Genomic DNA, 23,579 nt, shown 5'->3' on the forward strand with positions numbered 1-23,579 from the left:
ACGACGTTCAATAATTCAAGAAAACTGCGCAGAACATGCTGCAACATACAGGCCGTGTTCAGGAAAGCTACACGCTTTTCCGCCATGACCAGAAAGCTGGCGTACCCCAGGGACTCGCATACAACAGTCGCAGAACCATGAAACAGCAGTCGGAACACTGTAGAACAGGGATGACAAGAGCTTATTAAAATACATTAGATCTGACAGTAGACATTAAGTACTAAATACTGTAAATGGTTCTTTCTAAAACCCCAGGGATGATACTGAACATGAGAGGAGGGTCTACTGTACTTTAAGTGTAGCATTTCCTCAGCGTCGTCTTAAAGGCAGCAGCTTACTCTGATATATCCTCAACCCCAAGAATCTGTTTCAAATATCCTCTAAAGGACTCATATTCGGTCCATAATTAAGCTCCTGATGAGTTGAAATGTTAGCTCACCATTTGCATCATGTCCGTATTTAGATGATCACAGGCTTGCACACACGAGATGTTCGATGTGTGTGTGAGTGTTTTACAAATGTTTCAATGTAATCAGTACTTGACTGTTTGAGGTGCTTCTTATATTTGTAAGTACTAGCTACTGAAAACTCAACTTTTCAGAATATTGGTCAATTAAGAGTCAAGTTTGACTGTTATTTCCATTGTTTATATTATATACTGTATACACACACGCGGTATAGAGTTATTGTGGACTTATGTTGTGACAGATGTATATGTGTGTACAAATTACTGCGCTATAAAACAAACAAAAAGAAGAAAAGACTGAATTCAAGCATTTTCTGTTGATTTTATTTACATCATGCCATGCATCCACAAAGACACAAAGAGCTTTAAGCTTATCAGAACAGATGTGAATGACAGTCTATGAGTCTATACATTGTTGCGTTTTAAAATCCTGCATAGAGTACTTTAAAAACAGAAGTTGTAAAACGGGTAATGAGAAGACGATGCATGGCTGTGGGATTAATGCACGAGGCTCCTCGGCTCATGTTGCGTACTTGCTGTAGTTTTGGAGGGTGTAGGTTGCCACGGTGTCTAACAGCCAACCACGTGTCACAACAGCAGCCTGCTTAGAGAGACCTGTTGAGCAGATAATAGAGGGTTTACATCCATATGTAATCAAGAGGCCTATGAGCTTGGCGATGCAGAAAACACGGACAGAATCGTGGAATTTGATAATAAAAACTGAATCAACCTGTAAAATGCAGAATATCGCAGAAATTGTGTAAAAGGTTGAGTGGATTGGAAAAACCTCTTAGAAATGCAACCAGAGGCAAGTTGCAGACTTCGTGGCTATATGCATGTAGTCAGATACTGTGTCGGAGGAATGAAAAAGCTACGTCCGTTTCTGGTCAAACATTGCAAACAAGTAGGCGTAGCCCGAACGTGAGAGCAGCCTCCGTCAGACCCACTTACCTGGCGTGTTCAAGCTGCGTGTGGGGGCTGTCCTGCAGAACATGGCTTCGATGAAAAATAGCGCAACGTTGTGTTGCATCAAATTCATTGATATTCATTAAATTTTGAATATTTTCTTATTGAGTAAAAATGTTGTTCATCCATCATGATTAAAAACACTTTAACTTGTTATTATCATGCATAGTTATTAGTTAAAAGTATCAGCTTTCAAAGTACTTCTACATCCAAACTGTAGCTCCAACATCTTCACCTTCTTTTTGATCCATTCATCATTATTGGGCCTAACATTTCTCAACCTCTCCTGTCACTTCCTGACACACACTTCACCGCAGTTATCCGTTTTTATGTTGTTTGTGTATATTTACACTAACCTTTAAAGTATACATCTATATGCATACTGTGTATTTAACGCTTCAGCTCTGATACAACATTAAGAGCCATCAGTGCTGAAGCCGACAGCACGTCAGTATTCCCAGAAACTCGGCTGCTTCAAACCTTCACAAAAACAAATCTTTGCTCATCACCACAGATCAGGCCTGACCTGTCATGTCCAGAATACGTCTCGAAGCATATAATCTGGAGAGTGTGCACATACACTCACACATTTCCATTACATCAGAGGGATGGTTACAGGGAGAGATGTGTGTGATTTCAATCAATGGTGCAGAAGAAGAGGATAAAGGGGAGGGTGAAGAGAGAAAGGGAGGGTGATGGGCTACTCGATTACCTGGGCTATGAGTGCCAAAGGACGTAGAAGAGGGAAAAGCTGCATTAAATATGCAGCAGTGCAAATTAGGATGCGAGGAGAGGGGAAGGAGAGGAGGGGGCTCAGAGCCACTTGCTCCCTCTCCGTTTCAAACTGTCAGCCCTCCTCGTGCAGTGGCAGCCTCTCTCTTCTGTGGCCAACTTGTTTTGACATTTCCCCACTCGCTCCAATATGACATTTTCTGTTGGCCATTTCTCTGCTGCCTAACTTCCATCACACTCGCTTTCCTGGCAAGTCACTCCCCTCGCTCTTGTTGGGAACCTGTCTCATTTTGGCTGGCAGCGTCTGTCATTTCAGCGTTCTGTCACCCTCCAACTGGTCCTCACACAGGCACAAACACATTCAAATCCACGTAATAATGGGCAGACAGGTGCACAGGCTGTCTCTATATGCTTCTGGGGACTGTCCATTCACTGCAGCATATTAAGATAAGAAATCTGACCTTAAACAATATTTTAGCCAGTCACCAAACAGTAAATGTTAAAGTTAACCTTTATGCAACAAATGCACTGACTTTAATCCAAAACCTTGCCCTAAAAGGTGGGGTGACTCACTCTGGAGAGAGATTTCTGATGTTCGCTGACTGTGAAATTTTGCAAATATCTCTTCACTGTCAGCTAGCTGGAAATGGGAAACAAAGTGGCTCGGACCAGGCCACAATATGCTATTCCAGCCAGTCAGCAACAGGTGGCGCTCGTGCACAGGACAAAAGGAAGCAGCGGGGAGGGGAGGTGTGTGTGTTGGGGGGATTTTAGCGTAGGGGACAGTAAATCTGTCATGCTAATGTGTAATCACATTGAAAAGAAGGAGAGATGGCGATATCAGAATGAATTGCGATAACCTTGTCGATAATGCAAAGATATTTTGAGGATGATGTTTTCATAGGATCTTTTGAACACACACTGGAAAATATTGATTTTGAATACGGATATAATGGCAAACAGGCTACCTGGAGCTCGACCTCTGAATAGCTTCACCAATCTCAAATTTTGCAAAGGGATTTATAACATGCCGTTGCTTTCGCTAATGGTTGTTAGCGTCAGACTGGGGAATCTTAAACATAATTGTAATTAACAGTTCAATTCCTTTTCTAAATCACAATAAAACACGTTAATGGTCTTACTCTTTTTTGAGTGAGACAAGCTTATCAGGCATTAGCAGCTGATGAAGGCAGCCTGGCAATGAGGGCTGTCTAGCATTGGCTAGCTAGCTAGATAGGTACATGCTAGCTACTCAATTCAGAAACCATTGTCTTTTTTGTCCAAAACATCATGACAAATCTTCAGTTAAGAGTTTGTTTCATGTCAGAAAACACTACAAACATGAGAAAGTAACTTTTTAAGAGTTGGAACAAATTAGCAAACGTAGCTTGCTAGCTGGAAAACTAGTCATTTGCAAACCCTCTGTTTCTCAAAAGCTATAAATCAATAAATCCTCTTACTTGTCTCAATTATTTGCCTTAAATTAATTAAAATATCCCCCTTTTGGTTTATTTGGTAAGTGTTGATGCCTTTTCTTGTGTCCTAATACTGGATAACAAGAGATTTGGTGGCAGGAACTCTCATTTTGTATCACGGAAATCTTTTTTGGTCATTATTCTCATTCTTCTTATTTTCATAGAAAACTGTCAACATGAATTCATAATATTTTCTCCGTAAACTTGTAACTTATGCTTTAGAAAACCATTATATTATCTCAAGATTGAATGATAACCAATGACATCTAGTCCTATTTGGTAATATTAATAAATATTGGCATACTGCCCATCACACACAATTCCTGTCTGATGCTCAACAGGTCTATTCATGCACCGGACTTGAACCCCTGTGAGACGCCATGTATGAATTATGTAATCAGATCCCGCTGCTGCTGTCAGTCTATTCTCTACCTTCATGAACTGTGAATGTGTGTGTGTGTGTGTGTGTGAGAGAGAGAGAGAGAGAGAGAGAGAGAGAGAGAGAGAGAGAGAGAGAGAGAGAGAGAGAGATTGAGTGAGAATAGAGACAAGATTGAAAGTGTTATAAAAGAATTAGGTGAAAATGAAATTTTATTTTAAGACTCACTGCTGTATGTGGATGGTGACGACCCTGATCCAGGCTGAACAATGACCAGCTGATGGGACTTCTGGGCAAGAAAAAGATGCCTAATTAGACTTACAAAATTAGCAACAAGGAGAACATATACACTGCTCTTATAGCCACATTGGAAAGAAGACATATTTTCACTATTTTCCCTGCCTGTCAGATTATCTAATAGCAACATGAAACCTCTTGGCTGAAACCTGCTGGCTTAAGGATTGTTGATTAGGCTCTGGCGGTTAATAGCTCAGGGGATTTTCAGCATTAGTCAATTTTAAACATTATTAATGGAAAATTGGCTAAACACTGCATTTGTGTGCCATTTCCAAAAATAAAATTAGACCCAGGAGACTAAGAATAAGCACTAGCTGTAACAGAGGCACCATCGTTGCGGGAGGCATGGACTTTACAGACTGCCAGGTAGTAGTTTACTGGAATCATTAAAACTGAAACATTATACAGTATAAGGCCACAAGAGTCTACAGCCACGCTAGCAGCTCTGTGAAGCTATACCTTAAATGCTAACGTTGTTGCTAACAACGTTGAGCAGGTATAATGTTCACCATATGTTCACCATCTTAGTTTAGCATGCTAACATTTGCAAAACTTAGCTGTAAAGTCCAGCTGCGGCTGATGGGAAAGTCATTAGTTCATACACCAAAGCATTAGACTCATTTGCGTTTGCATGGCTAAAAACTGTAATACAACACAAAGAGCATCAAGGTGACAGATCTCCGATTGTTCTTTTCTGTTAATCCCTCACCTGCAAACTTTTAAATACCACGGGTCTGATTTTCAACAATCATCCCTGCATTTCAGCATTTTTTAAAATGATACTGACCAACTTGAATGCAACGTGGCACAATAACTGACTTTTCAAATGATTCTTTCAAGTGGGAGAGGCTGGTCACTCTTACCTGTTTACTGTCGAGGAGAAGTGGATCTTTGACTACAGCTGCTCCACACAGCTCAACCATCCACTCCATTTCATCTGCAATAAACACACACATACACAAAAGTTAGCTGTAAATATTGGTTGTTTTGGGGAGAGCCTGATTGATAAAGTGTCCTTGGTCACACCTTAATGTGATTCTCTCTACTTTCACCCCTTTAACCCCAAGGGGATACTGAGCCGACTCATTTCAAGCTCAGACTTCCTTTGATAAGAGGGATGGAAAACAGGTCAATACTTAAGACTCCACTCAAATCAATATGTGCATCTCACTCAATCAGTCAGTCAACACACATTTAACTTGGTTTTGAAAAAGTCTGCTTCATATTTTGGCACGCCTTCAAAAAAATTGAAATCAACAGCTTCCCTTGCTTGTTGCCTTCAACGTGAGAACACTCAGTTTATGCCGTAGATTATCTGTGTTTAACATACACAAACATGAGCAATCAAATAATGGATGGCTGGGCTGAGGAAAACAGACTCCATCCTCATGCGTGTGCCATGTGAAAGAAAGTCTTAAAACTCCTCACGCTAGCTAGCAGATGTCGACCCATTAGCAAAGCTCCATCGATCCAGCAGGCAGAGGGAGGATGCTGCAGGAGCACTTTAAGAGCCCCAGGAAGCTGAAAACCAAAGAGTGCTGCCTTGTGGGTTTTTAAGAAACGTGCCCCCCGAGACCTTCACCCATGATCTGTCAATCCATTCATGTTGTAAGGGCAAAGCAAAAAATTATGTTGTATGAAGGGCAACCAAACTCTTCTCTGACTTGAAGCTGAAGGCCATTAAATCATTAAGACCAAAGTCTTGCTGGTGCAGGAAATTGTAAGACCAGGATGTTCATGCCAACTTAAGAAGATGGGAGCTGCAAAAACACTCTGAATAAGACTGAAGGCTCATTTCCACTTTCTTCTTCCAGCCAGCTAACTGACGCCATAGCAACCGCTGTGCAATATGACAACACCACACCAAAAATCATCCCAACACCGTGTTCAATCCTCCCACACTCTGGAGCCACTTGTCATTGTTATCCAGTGCCAAAATGACAGGGGTTAAAAAACAGCCCAGGTTTCAGACTGTGCCAGTCAAAACCTGTGTGCGGTACTTTAACCGTCCTTTTTATTGATATTGTTCCCCTTCTCTTTAAAGCAAAGCGGGTGTCTATCGCAGTCCTGCAGGACACTGACATCAATAAAACTGAATAAGTGGGGTTGAGCAAAGTCATTTTTGATTGAGTCTACAGAACAGTGCGGCCAGCATGGCAGCAGCTGGGAAAAAGCAACAATTCCAAAGAAATAACACCTGAGATTTTGTTGCAGTCTTTCCTCTGAAAGCTTATGCAAATGGAAGGGTAAAAAAAAACCCAAAACCCTTGCATATGTGGTCAGTAATCACAGACATAATTGACGTGTTGCAGCTCCTGTGGTGTTTTAAGTGCTGCGTTTCTCTGACAAACAAAAAACTGAACAAGACTGAGCTTCAGGTAGACAGAATATTAAGGCACTAGAGATAGCTAAAAAGTGGATGATATATTTTATGATATATCTAAGCCTAATGAGCAATCATAGCTAGACTCTTTATACCATACATTATAAGGTGTAAAGAAATGTCAGTTTCATGCCGACATCTCTGCATGAACCAGGAGTAATATAAGTGGACTGAAGGTTTGGGGGAAAACCAGTTTAGCAACAATTAACTTAAAAAAATTATTAATTAACTTAACATGTTTTTTCATGAATTTGATATGGGGGAATCTGACCTGTACATTGACTGAAAACAAGAAGCCACAATACAAAAAGACAGAAGATTTTGTGGGAATTTAGCAAAAGCATCACCCGTATAGTTTGATAATTTCACTTTCAACTGTAAAATGTCTCGCTCAGTACATTTATTGGTCACAAGGAAAAGCTCAACACTAAGCTGGTTAGCTTAGCTAAGCATTATGACTGGAACCAATAAACAGCCTTGGTTTTGGTGGTGGTGGACAACACCACATTAACGGTGAAAGACATATGAAGATATGTGGTGCTGCTTTTACTGATCATTCCATTTTCTGCACATAGGGTGCCATCTCAGCAGTTGTTCCCGTCACATTTTAGCCTTTGGTCCCACACACTACACGGAAAATAGAACTTCTGTAGAGTTCTACTCGGAGAAGTCATGTTGCTGATGTGATTTACCTGTAGTCATGTCTGTAAACGGCCCCTGGAAGCAGATCCTGTAGCCCTTCATAAGCAACTGAAGAGAAAAAAGAAGAGAATAATCTACTGTCAGATGTCTGCAAAATTTCTTAAGCCGAGCAAAAGAGGACATTTATTGAGTGACGTCAACCTTCGGACAACGTTCGATAATACTGTACATGGACAGCTGGAACAACAGAGTTGAGCATATTTCCGAACTCTTCTCCCTGAAAGGTTACACTGGTTGGGCGGCAGCATTTCACCAAGCATATCTCGCAACTTCTATCAGGTATTCCTCACTCGTTGTGTTCATTTTTTGCTCTCTGTAAGACTGTAATTTCAGGGATGAGTCGAACTGGAAAAAGCAAACAGAGCCGCCCTCACCGAAGTAATACCACGCTTTAAGCACGCAAAGAAAAACGACCTGCCCCACACCAGGGACACTTTGTTTTATTGCACTCCAAGTCAATAAGCTTGCTTGAAATGGGAATGTAAAATTGTTTCCTTGAACCATGGTAACTACCCAAAAGGAAATGTACAACTGACATCGCAGCCTCATACACAGCGCGCGGCTGGATGGAAGTGTTTGGAAGATAAATGTCCGAGCTGCAAGAGATAGAAGTACTAATTTCTCACACCTCCCTGTCCGTCCATAATGATCATTAGCCGGAGGTGCTCGGTGAGATGAAAAAGTGTTTCTGTTACAGATTTTTAATTTAGACAACACCTAATGTCCTTCAGGAGGTATTAAAATGTGTGATGTGATAACGCGCAAACCCTACACAAACACACACACACACACACACACACAGTTTGACTGACTTCAACATTCTGGTGACAGACTCTGAGTCCTGGCACTTCATTTCATCTGTTGGTCTGTTTGTCACAGCTGTGCAGGTGACAGAAAGCGAGTACGAACGGGACAATTTGTCTGGCTCCATCAAAGCGTCGGCCCTGTGTTGAAGCCACTTAAATAAGCCTGAAATTACTAGCTAATTCAATTAGCAGAGGTTCTTCAAAGGCAGCGATACGGCCAACATGACATCTAGCCGTTTCTAATTTTCCCCCTCGCTGGCAACAGAACCGGCCCTGCTGGCCTTACACCAAGAGGAAAATTACAATTAGCTTTTTACAACAGGGCCTGAGCTAAGAGGCTGGTGCAATAGGAAGAAACAGGTTCAAGTGTTGTTTGTTGAGAAACTTTATTTGATTTCCCTCACAGAGTCAGACTATGCTTTGTGGTCAGACATTGCACCTTCACGACCAATAAAGATGGCAATAATTGCCAGTGACGGCAGCGTTAAACGTCTTTATTCCTTTTCCACTGAAAGGTTTTAGTGTTAAGACGAGATTAGATTTTACCGGTTTTAAATCTTCTTTAGGAACACAGGTGACGGTTGTTGACATGTTTTAGGAGTTGTGATCAGGCTGAGTGACTGGCTGACTTCTGCCTCTCCACCTGATCCACAATCTACAGTATAGCGTGTTGATAATATGATAGAATGGACTTATGTCTCGATAAAGGCCTTTGTGGGCCAAATGATGGATGAAATGGAGAGCAAGCAGCTTAAATGCATCTATATTGTAAGAAAGAGATGGGTCTCTTCACTCAATACTGTACGTACTGCTCTGTTTCTGGCTGACTGCACTGCTTTCAGTTTGCTTCACTGACTGTTAAATTACTCTTTAATGGGGTGTCCTGGTGGCCCAGTGGTCTAAGAAGCAAACTAGGTAGCTGCACTGACCCTGCCGGTTCGATTCTGGCAAGAAACATTTGATGCATATTAATCTCCCAGTATTTCCTGTCTCTATTGTCCTACCTAAAAGAGGAAAAACGCTGAAAAATATCATTTAAAAAAGTACTTTTAATGGCTGTTTCTTAGAGACCCAGAACATTATCTGCCAACTAGACAGGTGAACGAGTGTTTCAGTATGTTCTAATGTGGCAGCTGCTGTGTACACATTATTACATTATTAGTTTTTGTGATTTGATTTTAAGAAATGCTGCTGCTGCTGCTGCCTATTTAAGGACGCAGTCATCTCTTCTATCGGACTCCATGGCTAACCTTGCCTAGCATTGCCATCCCGCAATTTTTTTTTTTTTTATTAACTCATTGTGCTCTAGCTGCACCAAGGATGAACTGGCTTGTGCCAGACATCATTACAAATCTGCTGAGAGAGATGAGATGATCCTTCACTCAGACATGAACATGAAGTCTTTCTATGCCCGATTGTGTTTACCAGGCCAGGGACGTGCTGCGGATGGTAAAGAGCTGGTAGCTAAATCTGCAACAAAGGCTTGTGATGATTGTTGTACAAGGCCCCTGACAAAACAAGATTTCTGAATATAAAAAATCGTTAAATCATAGCTGGACTCTATTTTTTTTCTGATTTAAAAGCATTTGAAAGTGTTATATTGTATTATGCAGCACTACTAAACAACATCATCATTTCAACGTTTCACTGGTTCAGTAGAAAATCTATTTAATTAGACTGAATCAATTGAGTTGGTGGTTCCAACTTGAAGGCCCTGTAAATTTATCTTCTCAATCAGCTTTCATTGAAAGAAGACAGACACGAAGAAAAAAAATCTGAAGATTGTCATTTAAACAAGAAAATACAAAAAAATACTAGAACAAAATTAAATGTTTTTGAATGTCTGCATTTTATTTTTCAGTGCTGATACAATTTAAAGTCACTGTTCCAGCCCCATAGATCCCTGACCTAAGCTTTTACCTGTGGAGCCGATTTAGACTGAATAAACACTTTACAATAGGCATCGTGTTCAGTGTGGAAGGGACTCACGTGGTTGTCTTCAGTGCTGCGAGCTCTCATCGGGCCCTGGTGGTTGGCTCCATTCACCACGTCACCTCTCACTTCAAAGACACTCTGTTGGAAGCGTGCAAAATGACTTCAGTATTTGCATTAAGCATGTGAACCTTAATCCCAGTGGTATAAAACCTTCCTGTTGCCATCAGCTTTTAAATAAGTGAAGCAATTATTCACTCCCAGCTGATAAAAGGACTGCTGACAGACAGCGACCATTATTTGATTTATTTCAGGGGTCAAATGTGCTCCTTGGAGTGCCCTGAACATTCTTCAACTTGACAGTTCATTTTATAATTGTATGGAGTCCATCTTTACATACACTAGATGATGCATAAAAAACGCTTATAAACTGGCGTGGACGATGAAGAAATAGTTTTAAATTAATGGGGATATTAAACAAAGCTTGGCAAAGGATTATACTAGCATAGCACCGAACTAGATGCAGGAATTGCTAAAGCAAATGGATGACAAATAATTTATGAGGTATCAAAGCGAACCACATGGAGAGATTCATCACGCAGCCTTAATTCAGCGGCAGGACATAGGGAGAAGTAGCAGGAAATCATCGACGCGCAAATTCAAGGAGCACACAGGCGGGCCTACCTCATCTAAGACTTTCTTCTGTTTGAAGCACTCTGAAATCCCTGCGGAGAGGAAATAAGAACAAAATACTTATGAGCTTATTGTCAGAAGCACAAACAAACTGTTCTGGTTGCTACTGTATTATGCAACAGTCCTTTTATTCCCGCCTATCCCTCCGCACCACGTTGTTGTGTGCTTAGATTATATTGTTGTAAACTCATCAGCGATGGAGCTCGACAATAAAGGGAGTCGGGACTTACAGTGGAAGCTCACCACCCACTTCCTGCCTGCAATGCCAAGGAAGTACTTCAGCGTGCGCTCACACACCAGTCGTTCATCTGGCAGAGACGAGAGAAGAAACGGGGACGTGTGAAAAGACGCAGAAGAGTGCGTGTGTGCACATAAACGCGCCACAACATGATATGCAGAAACAAACAGTATGTGTGAAAGAAGAGTACCTGCATGCTCTAAGATGATGCTGAAAGCTTTAATATAATGCAAAATAAAGCTGTCGGAACAATATGATTTAAATATACATGTACTTTTTAGTTCCCACAATTACAAATTTGATGTCCATGATACGTCCAGGATAGGGTTTGACAACTGGACGAATATATCGGCCAGCAACAGCAGAGAGAGGCAGCAGAGAAAAACTCCATGCAGAGGCAGTATACTTTCACATCTAACTCTGTGAATTAAGTTTGAAGGGACACAGCAGAGAGAATAGCCAACGTCAATGTCTCTGTAGGAATTCATATTTGAGTATGAATGAGCTGCACCAAACAGTTGAGGAGCAAACGCTAAAACACTGATTAGCTTCAGAGGCGCAGTTGATGAGCAGTGTTGGGGGTTATTCTTCCTTAATGAAATATATTAATTATCTTTTGTGTTGTAGTCCAGGTAAACATGAAGTGCAAGTTATTGACGCGCCTCAAACAGAGCTGCATGTCAAATCATTACTATTTGCCAATTGTCCAGCCTTGAACCATAAAGATCAAGAGGCCCAACATTCCCACTTTTTGGTTACCCAGGAAACAGCTGCCATAAAAACATTTTTTTAAAAAGGCTTCTTAAACAGTGACAGTTAATATGGTGCTTTGGAGACAGCGAGCTCTGAAATTAAAAATTATCTATCAGGGAGGGTAATTAGCAACAAGCGGATGAATGGAGGAGAGAGTGAGTGGGTGAGGGAGACACAGACACAGAGAGCTTATCACTGAGGAGTGCTTTAAAAAGAGACACAAAACAAGCTGTAGCTACATGTGCAAAGAAAAATGTACTTCTGGAAATGAAAACGTTCCGGCTCAAGAAAATATTGAAAAACAGGACTTAAAAACAGGACTTAGATTTTCAACAGCCGATTTCAATGCTCTTCTGTGTATCAAACATAAGTCCAGTGGATGGATTCAACACTTACAGTCTCCACTAAAGGAACATTGTTGCCCTACACACACATACCACCTGCATTTGAGTGTGCTTACCCGTGTGCATTATGACATGGGTCACCTCTGGCGTCACCTGGGAGACCACACGGGCACCAACTCGCTTGGCAAACTTTTTCACCATTATCTGCAGGCGACAGCATCAAATTGTTTAATGTATCCAACTGAGGACAGAACTAGATAAACACATTAACTGACCGAAAGGGTGAATGGGCACCTGTTCATTGGGCCCTAATCCAGATGACACAAGCACCATCTTTGCTTTGCTTCTATCTCTGTTTTCTTTGTCTTCCTGCCCGTCTGATGGTGAACCATTGCTCTGTTTGGCTGCTGAACTTGAACTAAGTGTCTTGGAGGGTCCGGTGCCTTTTACACTCGGCGCTGTGGGTGCGGAACGTTGTGCTGCTGAAGAGAGGGAGAGAAAACAAACAGATGAAAAGAAAGAGCCATCAGCAGTTAGAGCTTGAAGGTCCAGTGTGTCTGATTTAGGAGGATCTATTCGCAGAAATAGAATATCATAATCATATGTTTCCATTTGTGTAGAATCACCTGAAAATAAGAATTGTTGTGTTTTTGTTAGCTTACGCTGATCTCTTTATATTTAAAGGGGGAGCAGGTCCTCTTCCTGTCTGCAATGTTTCTACAGTAGCCCAGAATGGACAAAACACTGGCCTTTCATGCCACCATAGGTTCTCCAACTCCTACATGCTTGTAAGGAAAGCATTAGGCGAAGGGTATTCAGTGGCCTGCAATCTGCAACCTCGCAGCTAGATGCCACTAAATCCCATACACTGGACCTTTAAACCAATCCCGCCCAACCTCCATTAACCACACAGTCAGGCTACCAAGCACCACATGAACCTCGTGAACTCTGCTGAACTCAGTCAAACCAAACCCAGTCAGCACACTAAAAACATCTGGAGAAGCAATAAAAGAGCCACAATCCTAAAGTGACAGTTGACATATAGACTTCCTTATCTGTACTTGGAGAATCTGGGTAGAAAAGTGTGGAATCATCAGATTTCTTTGGGGGAAGAAAAGACAAAAAACAATGTCTCAAACGTTTTTCCTGTGTGCGTTCATTCTTTCCAGCTCTGCACCAGTTGCCTTACCCATATCTGCAATGCAGTGCTTTGACACACCGGGCTGTGTGACCTCTTTGCCATCAGATGGTCTTGTGCTGGGCTCCTGTTCTGCTTCTGGAACACATTTCCTGCAAAAGAGACATTAGCTTTAGTGGAAAACTTAAGGAAATAATAATAAAACATGGTGAAGGTGGTAGCAATGTCTCTCACTGATCTGCAAGTTGGTACAGGCAGATCAAAGCGCTTTTAATTCATCAATATTGTGCTTGATTGATTTTTGATCATTTGTGTATTTGCATTTGCAAAATAAAACTACTCAGTATGCAGAAAAAACACCTCTTTACATTCTATTATTAGTGATGCTTTAGCATTTTACAGTTACTATTGACTTTTCTACATCCAGTTTGGTCGTTTATATAATAACAATGTACCATATTTTATTTCGAGTTGATATTAAGTTGATCTTTGTGCAGTATGTAAATAAATAATGTAATTACTGTTAGTACTGTATGATAATATATGCAGTGGAGCAAAAGTATAATATTTATCTTTGTCATGTAGAAGTAGAAGTATTAAATAGTATATAATGGTAATACTTGAGTAAAGCACCTCAAAATGTACTTAGCTACATTCCACCACTACTCAATATACGGTGCAGTCAGGAAGTACAAGGACTCCTGTTGTAATGAAACCATCACTATATGCTTAAAATGCTGATGACAGCTTCAGTTTGAAGGTGTTTGCACACATTAAATGAACAGTGTAGAAATTCCATCTTTTTTTTTCTTTTTTTTCACAGGACAGAAAATATTAACATACACTTCAAGTCAATACGTGCTTACAAATCCTTTGCAGTTGATGGTCTCTGAAGTCTTTCACAAACATTAACAGATACTTGGTTTGTAATGCAGCCATGCGCCATTGTTTTTTTTTCCTTCAGTCTCATCTCCAGTGAGTGAGACACATGATCATTTAGAGTCAAGTGACTGACTTCGAGAATCAAGAATATTACACTGCTTGGCAGTAGGAAAAACACACACACACACACACAAAAAAAACAACCTGGGTTGTCATGTCTGTATGTTTAGGGTCGTTACTCTGCTGCATTATGTGCCCCTGAAGCCGAATAGCAGCAATATAAACTAATAGCATCACTCATCGTTTCATTTCAAATCAAATATGCTGGAGTCGAGCAAAACGATAAAAGACACAAAGCTGTCCTGACTGACTGCACTGTGCACTTACGAAGGAAGGAAGATGGAACTGTTGAATCACACCTTAAAACTCTATATCCAATTACTCCTGTCCTTTGTTATCAGTTGATTACAAGCTATTTTATTAGTAATATGAATCAAGTTTTGGAAGTTCCCTTCCTTTGTTGTCTTTTGGTTTCATTTATTCACTCAAAGACTCACGAAATACTGACTGCTGGCAGCGTGTAGACATTTAAATTACCTTCACCAAAGTGATAATGGCTCATTGAAAACTTTTTATACATTCCAATGCAAACCATTCATTCCAATGCGCTCACAAAGTGTATGCTTTTTAATTTAGAACCCGTATAGCTAAGGCCCTCTGTGTTTTCATCTGCCGTCTTACTCGGCTCTCACCCTCTCCCTTCCCTGGAGGACAGCACTTAGAACCCTGCAAGGCGAGAGGTTGGGGGGAAGCAGTCAAGCGGTAGAGATAAATTACGGTGGCAACACAAGTTCCCCTCTAAGTGCTCTAAATGACATATAAGATGCAGTCAGTAATGACTTTTTTATTCTACGCAGCATAAGAAGATTCTGGGTTCATTAGTGAGATTATCCACCTGTCCTCTTGAGATGCATCAACTCTGAGAACCACACACACACACACACACACACACACAAACTTCCTCCTTCAGTTACAGACTGAGAGAGACCAATTACATGCCACTTGCTCCAGTTATTGTTCCGCCTAATATGGTGGTATTGAAATATAGCTCCATTTAAAACGTATTAACGACGTATCCAACCCTTTGAGGAGAGAAATACAACAGAGCCGGGCAGATATAATTTCATTACATTTGGTACTGAAGTCAGGTTTGAGTTCGAGGACTGTCACAGCAGATTTGCTTTTGTCACTCAGCCAGTTAACCAAAAAAAACAAACAAACAAACACTAAGCTAAACTAACCCACTACGGCAAATAGCTTCACACTAAATGTCAGATATGAGTGATATCGATCTTCTCATATCGCTGTCCATCAGAAAGTGATGATGCATTGCTTCCACAATGTCCTATTGCTTAAAAGTTACAAATGCAAAACTGATGCTTATGATCAGACCAGAAAGTCATACGTTGACGACTCCTGCTAATACTTTCAACGAGCATATTATCAGACGGATGAATGAACGTCCTCTGTGCAGTTAGCACGCAGAACTGTTTCCTGACACTCATTTAGCTGTGTTGTTGTCAGCTTCTCTCATTTCCTGCAAACAGTGACTTAATGTTGTGAACCAAGCCTTCGTGTTTTCATGTTAGACAGGCAGCGTTTATTCATAGAGTGACTGAGGTTGAGCATGACGCCTGTTGCTTCAGTGAGACCCTGGAGTTTTCCACAAGAGCGGCTAATCACTGAAGCTAATTAAAGCCCACGCAGATTGACTATTGTGTTGTAGGTTACTGTTGTGCTTTTTTTCTTGCCAAAAATATTGTGTGTTGATGATGATTCTTATATTTTGTGCTTAATTTGTAACAAACTTTTTCAGTGTTTATCACATATTCAAAATATTCAGTCAAAAATTCTTTCTTTCATGAAATATTGTGGTTCATAGTAATGAATAACAAATTTATTATAATAAGAAATAATGAGAACAAATAACATTATATATATGAAAAGATGTTATCTGATGGTTATTTAATTTTTCTCTCACTATATACTGTATACACACACACACACACAATTTTTTTATATCAGGAGAGAGGAAAAAGTAGAAATAGACATTTCTACACAACAGTGGTAAAAGTTCACTCTATAACGCTTTACTTACCTGTCAGAACCTGTGACCTGGTCACACGGGAGGGGTCTGTGAGTGTCTGGGCCTGGGGACACAAAACAATAACCAGCTCTCAACAGTTCAACTAAAACAAAAGAGTTCAGCTTGGTGTCACTGAGATATATTCTCCTTAGAAAAGAAGAAAAAGGTAGAAATCAAGTGTCTTTGCGTTGATCTGCAAGTCTCCAAATTGCTTGTTTTGTCCAACCAAAATATCCACCTTAGAGAGACTGGAAACAATGGGTTTGTGGTATTTTTGGTTAAGATATGTCATAAACAAAAAATAATCAGTTAATCGGCTAATCATGTCACCTCTAAAGAACCGTTCTACATTTCGTGTCGGCTCACCTGCGGTTTTGCTGCTTTGGTTGGTTTTCGAGGGGACTTCTTTTGCAGGACTTTCTTCTTTCTCCTGAAGCACCTCTGACACAAGAGCCATCAACTTCTCCAATCTCACCAGCTCCTTCTGTATCTCCAGCTTTTGCTGAGAGGGAAGCGGGGAAAGCAAAACTGAGTCATATACTTTAACAGGGAGTGGAAAAGGAAAGACGCAATGCAACATTTACAATTAAAAAAAGATCAAATAAAGGGACACATTTGGCTGCACATTTGGCGTCTTGCGCTGACGTATGAAAACAATAATGACTGTCAATCAGTGAGGAGGGACCCACACTCAGAGCCACTTAGTCATTACTAGAAAAGAATTGTTGCTTTTTCAGCCAGACATCACTTAGTGTGGAGAATACAAAGAATTATATAATATTTAAGAAGTGACAACAGCTTTTTCAACTGGTGCAGATTTGGGAGGAACGGATTATATTGGTTTAAAAGTGTGTGTCAATGCTTCACTGAACTAATGCTTTGAATTTCATCCTTTTCTTCCTGAGCGGGAGCATTGATTATGTATACAGACACACAAGCAGGCGGCACAATAATACCGACGCTCTGTATTCTCAGATGTGTGTAATCCTGGGCCCCTTTCTAAACCCCGGGGCATGAAACTTGAACTCCCCAGTCAAATACAGTCGACAGATAAAAGTGAGAGCGCCGGAAGATGGATGAGGTAGAAAACAAGAATCATCTCCTAGGCGGCATTTCCTCTAACGTAAATGAAACGCAATTTAGAAAGCTGCTGAGGGGGACATTTTTTACTGAGCGAGGTAGTCTGTCATCCAGGAGCTGACAGTATGGTTTGGGAAAGTGTGAGGGGCGCCCTCTTTGGGGCGTAGCGTGACAGTGCATCGCCGGAAGTACAGTGTGACCAGGTAATGCTGAACAAGCATATAGAAGGGACTTCAAATGTTTGTGTTCGAATTAATGGAAAATCTAACCCCTCTGTCAAGATTCAAAGGTTGTTCATAGACTGAATCACATGTTATTTAAAACAGAAGGTGCATTTATCCAACTAAGTATAAAAAACAAACAAAACAAAGGAACTGGGAACATAATCATGTTTACCTGGGTAACAAGGACCTCGCTTGAAAATTGTGATGATTCCACAGAAACACCGGGGTCATTTACTGGGACATCACCTGCAGAGAGGAAATAATTAAGTAAAAAAAGCTTTTTCCTCCCACAGATACACAAATTCTAACAGTGGGAAACAACCGAGTAAGCACATCTATGGCAGATTAGTAAGAGAGGAGAAGAGTTATTGTGCTGCTTCATCTCAGCTGGCTGCAAACCTAAAAACGTAGCCTTAAACAAAAAAAAACAAAGGATTTAAAAAAAGTGGCCAAGTGGCTGAGAATCAACTTACATTCATCTGGCGTGCCGAACAAGTCCACAGATGCTTGGCTGGAACTAACGCAGTCGGGGCTTGGGCATGCAGGTGGACGGCACAACTGTTCCTCTCCCTCAGCCGTAGCTCCCTCACATCTCCCAGCTTCATTTGAGCTTCCCGGCTCACGGCGCAGGGGAGGAGCCGATGTCTTGAAAACTTCCGCCAAAGTTAGAAATCCCTCTGCGCTGCTATCTGATGAGTCAGAGGAAGACGCGAGCCTCTGGGCCCTCGTCCTCTTCCTCGGCATGCTCTCAATGGAGGACAGGGCGCTGAGCTCTCCGCTGCCACGGCCGCACGACTTTGCTTCGTCTGCAATTTGCACGACTGGCATTTCGAGGCCATCGGGAGTTAAAGAGGACTCGTTTTCTGCATTGACCGAACGTTTTCGGCTGGAATTGCCCACAGAAATGCCGTCTCTTACCTCCTCCCTCAAGGTACCATCAAGCTGTTCCTTTGTGACTTGAGAATACTGGGAGGCCTCGTTTAGCTCCTCGTGTTCAACGACCATGAAGCAGAGCCCAGATTCTACCACTTGAGGCACAACAGGCAGGTGAGGACTTTCTGCCTCACATTTTGACACTTTATTAGGTGTGAGGGCACTGCTAACACTATTCCTGGAGACACATTTGCCACCCGCTGTGACTTGACTAGAGCAACTGCTATCAGAGATTGAGGCTACGACCACCACTTGATCTGGTTTCTCGACCGTTTTTCTTTTCAGGCCTGGCGAGTTAGAAGGAGAGATCAAGTCACTACATGACGAGTTCTCATCGTCTCTTAATGCCTCTCGGCTGGTGATCTCAGATATCTTTGTGTGTATGGGATTGTCTGCAGATTCAACACCAGAACAAACACGCCGGTTCTCCTCTGCCTCAGCACGCTGAACATCTTCTCGGTCTGAACTACGGCTCCTTTTCGCATTTGGACCACCGAGATGGAAAGATTTCCTCTTGGCAGCTTTAAAGGTCTTGAGCAGTTGCTCTGTGTCCAGCTCGCTGTCGTTCTTCTCCTCGTTTTCTGTTCCAGCACATCTGGTCTCACGGGCTGAAGTCTCCAACTGAATACCATCTGGGAAGCGATTGGCCGGATTGTCACTTTCAAGTGTTGGATCTACCACAGCTGCTTCAGTTGGACTTGTAGAGCTTGGGACCACAGGGACACAACAAGCAGCACTAGCTTCAGACAAACTTTCAGGATTTGGCACTTCAGCAATGCATTCTTCAGCACCTTCTGTTGGGCTCACATAAGATGTCCTCTCACCACACTCCATGTCTTCTATTCCCCCTAAATCTTGATCATAAATACATCCGTTTCTTTCGGGCAGCTTTGTCATGTTTTCATTCTTCGGCAATGCTGTATTATCCAATGTTCCACCTTTAGCGTCCTCAGATTGATTTGCAACATTGCTGCTTTTTTCAGGTATATTTGCTTTCAAGTTTGCTTTCTTGTGACCATCCTGGACTTCCTCAGCAAAGACTTGAAGTCTCCTACTTCTCCTGGTGCTCCTTGTGACGGGGATTTCGTGGTCCTCGCTACTAGGGTAATTCTCAATTTGAACTTGAACTTCTTCTGACCTTGGTTTGGTCTGAGGACTGCTTTCTCCATTTTGTACTCCAACCAGAACAAGAGGTTTTGTCACTCTAGCATGCTTGCCTTTTTCCGACCTTGTGTTTTTACCTTTCCTCTTATCAGTTTTCTTTTCCTCAGTGCTCTCTGACTTTGCCTTAGCTTGCTCTAGCAAATCACTGTCAACCTGTTGCGGAGTGTTACGCGTCCTCCTCTTTGACTTTCTTTCTGTTTGCTGCTGTCCAATATCAGACACAGGAACCTCATTATTTTTGTCACCTGCAAAGTTGTTCAACTCTTCCCCACATTTGTCATCATTATTTTCATCCACGACTTCCATCTGTTCTGCTTCTTTAATGATGTCACTGCTGGTGTCCTTTACTTCTTCTATCATTTGTTGCTCCTCCTCCATATCGCTTTTCCTTTTATTTGTTGGTGGGCTGACAAAAACATTTAGCGGAGGAGAGACGGTCCTCTTCCCTCTCCGCTCTCGCTTGTAGACGGCCCCGAACACCTGGTCCTCAAGGGCTTTAGCTCGATCCTCCCTCCTAGGATTCACATCAGTGCTATGTTGCCTGACATCTATTGTTGAAGTGGAAGAACAGCTGTCAGAGTCATCGCTGTCTTCGTTCGCTTTCTCCAACTCGAGACTTCCTTCAGCTGGAACTTTCATGAGCCACTCAGCGACTTTCTCTAGACTTTTTTTCTGTTTCTGATTAAGAATCTTGTCAGGCCCCGAATCCTTTTTCTGCTTCTTCCTGGAGGACTTTTTTAAAGGCTGGTGTTCGGTCTCGTCTGGACTTAATGATGGACAAGGAGAGGCTTTCTTCAATTTGGGAACTCTCACTTTGCCTCTAGTTTTGTGTGTTATTGCTGCCATTTCAGCAACTTCAGACGATTCTGTTTCCATTGATTCCAAATTATTTGTAGGGCTGTGCATTTTTCTGTCAGAAGTTGGTGGTGCCTCCCCAAGGCCACTGTCCAGGCCTTCGTTTTCTGCCGTTACGGGACTGGTGTCTTCAAGTCCCATAAGCCTTGCAAAACCATTCTGGGCTAAAGAAGGAAATGAAAAATAATCAACCTTTTGGAAAAAACCCACATTTGAAATGCATAATGTCTAACTATCACCTATTATCCCCAGTGTTGCCTTCCACTGCATACTACTACAAACCTTTAAATACGAGCAAATTCGCCAAAAAATTCGAGGTTGAAAGATGTACCACCAAGCCCTCGAAATTTTACCTGCTATAGTTGAGGAGTGGGACCTTGGAAGATCATCACTGTAAACATTTTCCACATTGTCATGGTCAGTGTCAGGTGTGTCTCCAGATGACATATCATGACGATGTTTAGCAGCTTCAACATCTGCGACTCTTTGTAGAATGAAACAATATTAAATAAAATGAAAATACAAGGCGAGCAAGTGTTGTGAATAAATGATCATTTGCATTATTTCATATGACAGACCACTTGAGTGGTAATGTTCAGATTTCTTACCCCGATTGTCCTTTTTTCTGGGATATTCCAGTTAAGTCTGAAAACATAAAACAGATTTTATTAGATAATGTAATGCAAGTTCCTTTTACAAAGTCATTTAATAAGTTTGTGACGTAATCTTACAGTTTGTGCCGGTGTCATGTTCATATGCCCGAATCATGTCCTGCAAGCCAGTGACAAGCCTCTGAAATCCAGGACTCTCCTGTAAGCTCCTGTGTCAGTAAAAGTAATACACATGTATTATTTTAATGCAAGTATTAAAAATAAGGAATGTTTCACTATGATCTTATTGATTTCATGATTTTGTCCAACCTTTTGGTTATCTTGGCCTTACACACTGGACAGTTAGCCCCCTTTTGTTTGGTGCTGTCTAAAAGTTTTAGCATGCAAAATCTGGTAAAAAAAAGAAAGAAACACAAACATGTTTGTGAGTGCATGTAAAAGAAAGCAAAAGACAAAAATACCAGTTTCTTGAACAAAATGAGAAATAACCAAAGGTCACTTACTTGCAAAACTGATGATCACACTTAGTAGATACAGGTGTGGTCATTAAGTCCAAGCTAGAAAGTATTAAGAGCATGACAGTTTTTCAAAATAAGAAATTAATCTTTTCATTCACCAGAATTAGTGCTGATGCAGTAGATTTTGCTTACTCACCATATTGGACACTGCAGGGTCTCCCAAAGGACTGAAATCCCCTTTTTGACATCTGTGGCCTTTGGGGTTTTCATTGTGATTTTTAAAAGCTGCAAATGACAAATCATAGCACACACTGAGGCTGTAATCAACATGCTGCTTTCCAATCTAACTGCCAATCGTAGCCAAAACTATACAGTATGAAGTGAGCATGTTACTGGAAGAGCAGGTATTACCTACTCAAGATGTTAATATTGTGCATCTGTGCTGTGAATTGTGATGAATAATTGTGATGTTTAAATTAATATTTACTTCTTCTTCTTTCTTGACTTTTGCCATCATCACCCACAGCACTCTGTGAGTGGCATCAACAGGGTTTACACTCCTGAACAGATACTGGTGCACTCAGTCTGACCTTGTCTTTGATTACAACAAAGAGGCCCTGTTGCTGTGAAGTTACAACACTTGTATAATTGTGTGTACTTCGGTCATGTCACTTTCACTGTGGACATAGATTGTATTGTTATCCAGGCAGCCATATAACATATTATCTACAAAGGGAGTCACTGAGGCAACTACAGTACTTAGGGCGGCTTACTACACACATGCTCATAAAGTGGCTACTTGCTGGGCTGTGTATTTTATGTGTCCTTGAATCATTGGAAACAGATCACTTGCAACTGAAATGAGTTTCGATTTGAGTTGCAACGCTTCATTGATTAGCTTTCAACTAATCACCAACTATTCTGATAATAGATTATTTGGTTGAGTATTTTTTTTAAAGAAAAAGTTCTCTGATTCTGATTAAATGTAAATATTTTCTGACCATTTTGTGACATTATATAGGCCAAACAACTAATCAGTTAATCGAGAAAATAATTGACAGATTAATTGACAATTTAAAAAATCGTTTGTTGCAGCCGAAGGTGTCAAAATACTTCATCATTGAACAAGTACAATGGAAGTTTTTTAAGCTTATCCGTAGAAAACTTTTTAGCATTAGCTGTGTCCACTGAGAGTCACTTTGTGGCACGATGGTAGCATTTTACACCAGGAATGCTAGCTGCTACTGTTTGTTGTGGGAGGTTAACGTTACACAACTTCTCGAGCAACCCCGACTTTCTGACATGTGAGACTGAGACAATCGAGGCAAACACGTTGACAGAGAGATATGTAACTCGAAGAGTAAATCACAGTTTTTGGAAGACCACCCGCTACTTGTAAAATACAAAAATGTCCAACTTTACCTTGCTTTCTGAGCTACAGTTCAGAGTTATCAACATAGGTATTATCCGCTTCAGTTTTCCCGCAACTATCGTCTTCTTCTGCTTTTGTTTAACGGCGGTTTGCAGTTAATGTTACAGCGACACCTACAGGCCTGGAGTGTGTAACTAAATTTATATTCATTCATCTTTTCGTTTATTTTAAGTTCTACTGAAGTAACACATATAAGTGTAAGATGGGCAGGTAATACAAGAGAGCAGAGATAGAGAGTAAATAAACAAAGGGCCAAGGACAAGAGTTTAAAATATGTTTAAAAACAGTTCAGGCTTGGGGAGACGGTGAAATATAGCAGTAAAACAGTACTTTGTCATTCGGCAAGTTATCAATGAGAAGTACAGAGGCGTCAATGGAAAAATAAACCAATAGCCATTAAAAATAAATAAAATGTATGTTTCATAGGCAACCACAGTCTATTCTGTAGGATTATGCTGCTTTCGTGTATCTTTAAAATTCAACAGCAGCA

At 41.1% G+C, this 23,579-nt stretch overlaps 1 protein-coding gene across 3 annotated transcripts; it reads right to left on the reverse strand.

The window, feature by feature from the left end:
• Nucleotides 1-768: 768 nt before the first annotated feature.
• Nucleotides 769-23,149, reverse strand: LOC121624727 (breast cancer type 1 susceptibility protein homolog). Of its 3 annotated transcripts, none has more exons than XM_041962576.1 (21): nucleotides 23,080-23,149; nucleotides 21,854-21,942; nucleotides 21,703-21,756; nucleotides 21,509-21,589; nucleotides 21,320-21,408; nucleotides 21,197-21,233; nucleotides 20,942-21,072; nucleotides 18,110-20,752; nucleotides 17,809-17,882; nucleotides 16,699-16,834; nucleotides 16,345-16,396; nucleotides 13,356-13,456; nucleotides 12,461-12,645; nucleotides 12,283-12,370; nucleotides 11,062-11,139; nucleotides 10,823-10,863; nucleotides 10,196-10,279; nucleotides 7,391-7,448; nucleotides 5,179-5,252; nucleotides 4,247-4,307; nucleotides 769-1,081 (listed from the first exon to the last, which is right to left on the reverse strand). In XM_041962576.1, exons 1-21 carry the CDS (start codon nucleotides 23,113-23,115, stop codon nucleotides 987-989), a joined length of 4,287 nt encoding a protein of 1,428 aa, XP_041818510.1. In that variant the 5' UTR covers nucleotides 23,116-23,149; the 3' UTR covers nucleotides 769-986. The 3 variants fall into 3 exon arrangements, with proteins under 3 accessions (XP_041818510.1, XP_041818511.1, XP_041818509.1); XM_041962577.1 differs by having other exon boundaries at nucleotides 4,247-4,304; nucleotides 12,461-12,648; XM_041962575.1 differs by having other exon boundaries at nucleotides 12,461-12,648.
• Between the last annotated feature and the right edge of the window lie 430 nt (nucleotides 23,150-23,579).

The sequence above is a fragment of the Chelmon rostratus genome, chromosome 21, assembly GCF_017976325.1.
Source record: "Chelmon rostratus isolate fCheRos1 chromosome 21, fCheRos1.pri, whole genome shotgun sequence".
NCBI lineage: Eukaryota > Metazoa > Chordata > Actinopteri > Chaetodontiformes > Chaetodontidae > Chelmon > Chelmon rostratus.